The 8,045-nt window shown below is 51.0% G+C and overlaps 1 protein-coding gene across 7 annotated transcripts in view; it reads right to left on the minus strand.

Annotated features, from left to right (window-relative positions):
* SYNCRIP (synaptotagmin binding cytoplasmic RNA interacting protein) overlaps window positions 1-2,833 on the minus strand; it is a 35,297-nt gene extending 32,464 nt beyond the window's left edge. For 2 of the 7 annotated variants that reach the window (XM_021089676.1, XM_021089683.1), the window contains exons 1-2: window positions 1,827-2,333; window positions 311-470 (exon numbers count right to left, since the gene is read on the minus strand). In XM_021089676.1, the coding sequence (XP_020945335.1) occupies window positions 311-458 (148 nt within the window). In that variant the 5' untranslated portion in view covers window positions 459-470; window positions 1,827-2,333. Of the gene's footprint in view, window positions 1-310; window positions 471-1,826; window positions 2,334-2,746 lie in introns of those variants that run through there. The other 5 variants (XM_021089679.1, XM_021089670.1, XM_021089693.1 and 2 more) reach the window with 5 other exon arrangements.

Here is an 8,045-nt window from a genome sequence, read left to right on the forward strand (position 1 = left end):
GTCTACAGTTACCAAGTTATTTAACCAGAATCCTACTATAAAAATACCCCCAAAAAGTCACATGTCCTGCTCCCAACATTTAGCAGCTGTTACTACCATCATATACTTATCCATCTGGCCAGCCAGCCTTTACCTCCTAGCCTTTTCTTCTTCCCTCCCTCTTTACACCTTAACCTCTAGTTCACAACCATCACAACAAGGCAAAACTCCAGGTCCCACACTTATTGGAAACCACAAAAAGTTGCTATTTTAGCTCAAAGCCAGAAATCCAATAGAAAAATCTCATAATTTTGCAAGTGTTAGTTCTTACCTGCAACGTAAATTTCATCTAGTTTTTCAGCAACTTTCTGTGGTAAACCAGCATCAAGCAATGTCTGAAAATTTTCTGAATGGATAACTGCAGAAGTAGTATCCATGGGCTCTTCAGTACCATTTCCATTAACATGTTCTGTAGCCATGTTTCCAGAGATCTGTTCAAACGCAATAAGCAAAATTAAACTAGGATCTTCAAAAAGGGTAGAGGACAATATGAGAGCCCCAATCTTTACTTTCTCTACCAATTTCTACACCAACCAGTCTGCACTTCCCTTTAAAGAGGCCTTACTTTAAACTCACTGTCGCCTGACAAGCCAGATTTGGAGCGCCGGGCACACAAGGATGGATCCACTACGTTTTTCCTTAGCACCACCCCTGACTCACCTGCTAACACTCCCTAGGAAAAACCACATTACAAATGGAGCCCAACCAGCAAGAGGACGAGCCAGTGTGCCACATGCAGCTTTGCCCGTACAGAAAATGAGGTGTGTGTGTGGAGCAAGCAAAACTGGGCTTTTCCCTCTCAAAGGTAAACCCCCAAAGTGCGCGCTTTTCCCGCCTGCCGCTTAAAGATCAGTAACAACAGCCAGCGAAGAACAAAGCGCTCACACAAGCCACCTTCCCACCTCCCAGTTTCTCCACCCTTCACCCCCGCACCCCAAAGCCCGCCCCCGACTCCGCACCCCGTGCGGCAGCCTCACCGCTGCGGCCACCGGGAGCCCATTAGAAACACGTGCTCTGCGCCTTCAGATGTCCTACAACTTCCTTCAACGGAAACCCACCGAGTCCCAGGCCAAGACGACCGTCTCCGGCTCCCAACATCAACCCAAAGCCGCGGTCGGAGCCCCCAGCAAGCAGCAGCAGCACAAGCTCGCCCCTCGCGGACACCGAGGCCGCGGCGGCGCCAGGCCACGGGCTCTCCCCGCCCCCCAGCGCCGCCGTCTCGGCCGTGACACATGGCTCTCTCTGCCCCGGGCGCCGGCCACCCCGGCCGCCCCGCCGAGATGTGAGCCGTGGCGCGAGCCCCTACCCATCGTGGGTCCTGGCAGTGACTGCGGTGCGGGGGCTGGCGGTGCCACCCCTGAGCCGGAGCCGGCAAGCCTGCGGCGTGAGGGCGTTCCGCGAACTGCCCAACGCCCGCCGGACCCCGAACACCACCCAGGCCCGCCGCGCGGCCACGGGACGGGATCGGCTCCTCTCCGCCCACTCCCGTGCCGCGGCGACGGCCACGACAGCACCAACTCCGCCGCCACTCGCGGTCCGCGCGGGCCACGGGGCCGCCTCCTCCCAGGAGCGCCGCAGACAAAGCCCGAACGGCGGCAGCACATGGAGGGGAGGAGGAAGTGGCGGCGCGGACCGCGGCCTACTCCCAAGCAACCCAGTCAACGTGCTCCTCTCTCCCTTGGAATCCATTTTCCAGAAAAGCCGGTTTCTCCCCGCACCGCCCTCCCCCAGCTCACTCCACAATGTCACGGAGCTCCCCCCCAGACCCGGGTCCCGGCGGTCGTTACCTCCCCGTTGGGCTGCGGCGGAGGAATCCTGTCCGAGGAGATCCGGTTGCGGGCAACGTGTGCTCGCTGCTCCCTGTGTCCGGCGCGAGTGGAGCTGTTGTAAAATGGCGGCCGAAGCTCACGCCGCTGGCAGCAAACCCGATCCAGTTCCACTCGCCTCCGAGCGCGCTCCCGGTGCGCGCGCGCGCCTCCGCGTGACCCCCCCTTCCCTCCCCTCCCCTCCCTCGCGCGTCCGCTTCTCTCACTCACTCCCTCAGCCCCTGCCCTCCTCCAGCTCCTCCTTCTCCTTCTTCCACCACCACAAGCCTCTGTCCGCCTTCTTCTCTAGGCCTTGCTTCTTGCCCTCCCTGCTCTTCTCCCCCACTGCCGTCCGCAGCCGCTCAAGCACGAGTGGCCGCCCTTCCCCTCCACGCTCGCACGCTCGCTTGCTCCCTCCCTCGCTCTCACAACCCCGTTCCCCAGGCCCTGCCGAGTAGGCTCCTCTCTTTCTCTCTCCCGCGCTGACGTGACGACGTAGCCTGCGCTTCAGGATGCGCGCCCTCGGGCTCCGCCCTCACGCCCCACCACCTCCCTCGCTCTTCACCACCCGGGGGGGCGGGGGGGCGCGAGACCCCGCCCTTCCGCTCCGGCGGCGGAGGGGCCGGGAGTGAATGAAAGGCCCGCCCCTTCCCTCCCGACACTCCCCCTCCCGCTCCCCTCCGGGCGGGGCGGGGCGGGCCGGCTCAGCATGTCCCACTCGTTCTCCTTTGTCAGGAGACAGGCATCTCCCCACCCCGCCCCACCCCACCCCCATCGCGGCACCACGCGCACGCCACCCCCATCGAGCTCCCGCTTGCCCCACCCCCCGCCCCGTCCCGGGCCGGCCGGGAACCGGGGCAGGGGGCACGGGATGCGACCGCAGTTCCCCATAGGATACCCACCGGTCCGTGCGCGCCCGGCCCCCACCCCCGGCGCGGCGGCCGCGTAGCCGTTCCAGGCGGTGTCCACGCCGCCGCCGCCCCGCGCTCTCCTAGCTCGGGAAGCTGCAGGCGCACGTGTCCCCCGGGGCGGGGCGAGACAGACAATGGGGCGACGGGGGAGGGGAGCGGCGCGGAGACCCGGGGACCTTTGGTCAACCTGTCCGGCCCGACTCCAGTGCAGGAGTTCCTCTAGGGGAGACTGGGTCTCCCTGGCTGGACAATGGGGACTCCCGGGGCCCTGCGCCCGCGTGGCTCTTCCACGGGAACCTTGGACAGAAGGAGGGGCGCCCAAAGCTCAGACGAGGAAACCCCGGCTGCTTTTGAGGGGGAACAGACTGGCTCTAGTGGAGCGAGGAGCGGCTCCCGCTTTGGGATGATAGGAAAGCCACATTTGGAAGCCAAACCAGGGGTGATGAAGAGTTGTGCAGTACTCCGTTTCGGTCCCTGGCCTTTTGAGCAGTAAAGGGCTTCCTTGTAGCACAGTTTGAGCAACTTGACGCCTCACAAAGCTCAGTGGTTAGGACAAGTGTGAAGAACACATCTGTATTTCTTTTCAAAAATCTTAGCAATTAAATTTTAACTTCAGGGAACTATATCCAATCACTTGTGATGGAACACGATGGAGGATAAAGTGAGAAAAACAATGTATGTATGTATGTATAACTGGGTCATTATAGCAGGAATTGACAGAACATTGGAAATCAACTATACTAAAGTTTAAAAAAAAAAGGAGGAAAAAAATCCTAACTGAAGTGATATTTCTTTTGTAACGGTATACTAGGTACAAGAAAGACAAGACAAAGACGTTTGAATTTCAGACGCGGTATGGATACTAATTTTATAATGCAGCTGTAATAAAAAAAGGAATAGTGTCCTTTTAATTAAAAATCAGGTTTATTTTTAAAGCTCACTGTTTCCCTAAACAGTCTCTATGCTATGACAGAAAATCAGTGGTTCAAGGAAAAGTTAGATGAATACTCTTCAAAGTGCTTAAGCACACAATATGCCAGATTATTTTATAGGTAACTGGATCAAGATATAAAATTTTTGAAATATTTTGACTATCTATCCAATCAATCTATTTAGCAAAGATCTGAGCTTTCCATTATCTGAAATCCCTTACTACTGGAGTTTCGTGGCATAAAAGTGGGTAATCCTATAAATTAAATAATGAAAATAATAGATTTTTGTTGTTGTTGTTGCTATTTCTTGGGCCGCTCCCGCGGCATATGGAGGTTCCCAGGCTAGGGGTTGAATCAGAGCTGTAGCCACCGGCCTACGCCAGAGCCACAGCAACTCGGGATCTCATGGCAACGCCGGATCGTTAACCCACTGAGCAAGGGCAGGGACCGAACCCGCAACCTCATGGTTTCTAGTCGGATTCGTTAACCACTGCGCCACGACGGGAACTCCGAAAAATAATAGATTTGAACTAACCAACACTTTTTATTTAGACCTTCCTAGGGATCAACTTTCCTTAAAAAAAAAGAAAGGAAAAGTGCCTCCACTAGACAAAGTCATCTACCAGATGACCAGACCTCCCAAATTAATATCTTTAGTTCTTTTTTTTTTTTTTTTTTTTTTTGTCTTTTTGCCATTTCTAGGGCCGCTTCCGTAGCATATGGAGGCTCCCAGGCTAGGGGTTGAATCGGAGCTGTAGCCACCAGCCTACGCCACAGCCACAGCCACAGCCACAGCAACTCAGGATCCAAGCCGAGTCTGCGACCTACACCATTGGTCATGGAAATGCCGGATCCTTGACCAACTGAACAAGGCCAGGGATCGAACCCACAACCTCATGGTTCCTAGTCGGATTTGTTAACCACTGAGCCACAACGGAACTCCAATATCTTTAGTTCTTGTTTGACCTCTAATTTATTTGTCTAACCACCCCCCCCAGACTCCAAATCAACATTTCGAAAGAAGCCAGGAGCACAAGATCTTCCCCCTAATTATTCATCTCCAAAGTTCCCTTCTCAATGAACATCACCCACTTGCATCCAGCAGCATTATCTGAAAACCAGAGAGTCATTCAAGACACAGTCTTCTTCAGTGATCAAGTCCTGTCAGGTTTTGTTTGTTTTTTTCTTTTTTTCTTGACTGTGCCCATGGCATGAGGAAGTTCCTGGGCCATGGATCAAACCCCACCACAGCAGTAACCAGAGCCACAGCAGTGACAATGTCAGATCCTTAACCCCTTGAGCCACCAGGGAACTCCTGTGTGTCTTTTTTTTTTTTTTTTTTTTTGGTCTTTTTAGGGCCGAAGGTGCAGCAGGCTTCCTGTGCCAGCCACAGCCAGAGCAACACAGGTTCTGAGTTGAGTCTGCGATCTACACCACAGCTCACTGCAAAGCTGGATCTTTAACCCACTGAGTGAGACCAGGGATTGAACCTGAGTCCTCATGGATACTAGTTGAGTGCATTATCACTGAGCCACCATAGGGACTCCTCCTGTGTGGTGTGTTTTTGTTGTCGTTGTTCTTGTTTTCTGGTTTTTTGTCTTTTAGGGCCACACCTGCGGCATATGGAGGTCCCCAGGCTAGGGGCCCAATCGAGTTAGGGGTCCAATCGGAGCTGTAGCCGCCGGCCTACACCACAGCTACAGCAAAGTGGGATCTGAGCCACATCTGTGACCTACACCTAAGCTCACAGCAATGTGATACTTAACCCACTGAGCAAAGCCAGGGATTGAGCCTGCATCCTCATGGATACTAGTCAGGTTCCTCAACCACTGAGCCACAACAGGAACTCCCTCCTGTGTGTCTTTTAATTGCAAATAAGAACCTCTGGAGCATTTGCTTTAAAACCCTTCATTAGCTCACTAATACACTTAGAGACAAATCCCTAACTAGATCAACAAAGCCCTCCATGATCTGTACCACACATCTCCCTAACCACATCTCAGCCACTCTTCAGCTGGCCTTCCCTCAATTCTGGCATTTCTCAGGCTTGCACACACTGAGGACCTAGGTAGAAACCTAGAGAAAGAGACCCTGAGTAGGCCTGAGAAAAAAAGCTATCAGCCATGCTCTCCATTTGACATCTTTTTTTTTTCTTCTTCTTTTTAGGGCCACACCCACATATGGGAGTTTCCAGGCTATAGGGGTCAAAGTGGAGCTGCAGCTGCGGGCCTACACCACAGCTGACTGCACTGCCAGATCCTTGACCCACTGAGCAAGGCCAGGGATTGAACCCACATCCTCATGGATACTATTAGGATTTGTTACCACTGTGCCACAACAGGAACTCCTCCACTTGGCATATTCACGAGTGAAACAATAGTATAATTTTCCTCCTGACCCACAAAACTTCTTTTTCCAGGATTATACCAAGAATTACTACTATTACTGAAACATGGGGAATCCTTAATAATACTTTTTGAAAACAAACTAATAGCTAGCTTGATTCACTTGGTATTATAGATGCTTTGGGCTAGACTGTGAAAGATCCGGCCAAAAAGTGCTCCATCTGTGTCCTTATTTCTCTAAATCTTCTTTACTGCCTAACACAGGATGGAGACCTAAACAGTCTTGATTCTAATCCTAGATATGCTACTAATGGGTAGTGTGAGCTTGGATAAATCATTTAACTTTTCAGAATTTCTATTTCCTCACCTATGAAAGAAGTGCATTGAAACAATTTTCTAAGATAACTTCTAGCTCAAATATTTTACTTGAGCTAGAAGTTATCTTAGACGTTTTAAACGTTCTATATATACTTTTAAACGTTCTCAAACACTCTCTCTGCCTTCTCATTGCTTAAAAATATTCCAGTGTTGGAGTCCCCATCATGGCTCAGTGGTTAACAAATCTGACTAGGAACCATGAGGTTTCAGGTTCAATTTTTGGCCTCACTCATTGGGTTAAGGATCTGGTGTTGCCGTGAACTGTGGTGTAGGTCACAGGTGCGGCTCGGATCCCGAGTTGCTCTGGCTCTGGTGTAGGCCGGCAGCTACAGCTCCAATCGACCCCTAGCCTGGGACCTCCATGTGCTACAGGTGCGGGCCTAAAAAGACAAAAAAAAAAAAAAAAAAAAAAAGTCCAATGTCTTATTTGCCACTTAAGATCTTCCCTCTTTGAATCCCAACTTCCCTTTATAGCAATATAGACTGCCAGCCCTTTACATAAACCTTGCTCCAAACAAAAATAACAGCAACAATGACAAACATTTTACAATATCAGATTTGGGTTATCATATCCACTGTGGATGTGGAGAAATTGACACTCAATGTTCACTGTTAGTGAGAGGATAAATTGATGTAAAAAGACCAATGGTTGTCAAAGGTTCAAGGGGTGGGACAGAGGGTGAAAGGATTAAAGGGTGGAACATAGGGAATTTTTAGGGCAGTGAAACTATTCTGTATGATACTATAATAGTAGATACATGTCATACATTTGTCAAAATCCATAGAATGTAAAACATAAAGAGTGAAGAGGAGTTCCCACTGTGGCTTGGTGGGTTAAGGACCTGATGTTTACCTCTGAGGTTGTGGGTTGGATTCCTGGCTTTGCTCAGTGGCTTAAGGATCCAGAATTGCCACAGCTGCAGTGTAGGTCAAAGATGCAGCTTGGATCTGGTGTTGCCATGGCTATGGCCTAGGCTGCAGCTAAAGCTCCAATTTGGCCCCTGGCCCAGAAATTGGCATATTCAGGCATGACTGTAAAAAGAAAAGAAAAAGTAAACCCTAATGCAAACTAGGAACCCTAATGCAAATTAGGGACTTAATAACAATGAATCAATACTGGTTTGTCAATTGTAGCCAATGTACCAACTAAAGCACAATGTTAACAATAAGAAAAAGTGGGGGGGGGGTTGGACTGGGGGGAGGGGGAATATGGAAACTTTGTACTCTCTGTGCATTTTTGTTTGTTTGTTTTTGCCTTTTGCCTTTTGCCTTTTTTTCTGGGACTGCTCCTGGGGCATATGGAAGTTCCCAGGCTAGGGGTCCAATCAGAGCTGTAGCTGCCACATACTCCAGAACCACAGCAATGCGGGATCTGAGCCGCATCTGCGACCTACACCACAGCTCACAGCAACGCCGGATCCTTAACCCACCGAGCAAGGTCAAGGATCGAACCAGCAACCTCATGGTTCCCAGTCAGATTCGTTAACCACCAAGCCACGATGGGAACTCCTCTGTGCATTTTTATTAAACCTAAAAAAAAATCTATTAATTTTTTAAAATCTTTTTTTTTTCTTGGCCGTGCCAATGCATGTGGAAGTTCCTCAGCCAGGGATCCAGTCCTGCCACAGCAGGATT

Source organism: Sus scrofa, chromosome 1 (genome assembly GCF_000003025.6).
Source record: "Sus scrofa isolate TJ Tabasco breed Duroc chromosome 1, Sscrofa11.1, whole genome shotgun sequence".
Taxonomy (NCBI): domain Eukaryota; kingdom Metazoa; phylum Chordata; class Mammalia; order Artiodactyla; family Suidae; genus Sus; species Sus scrofa.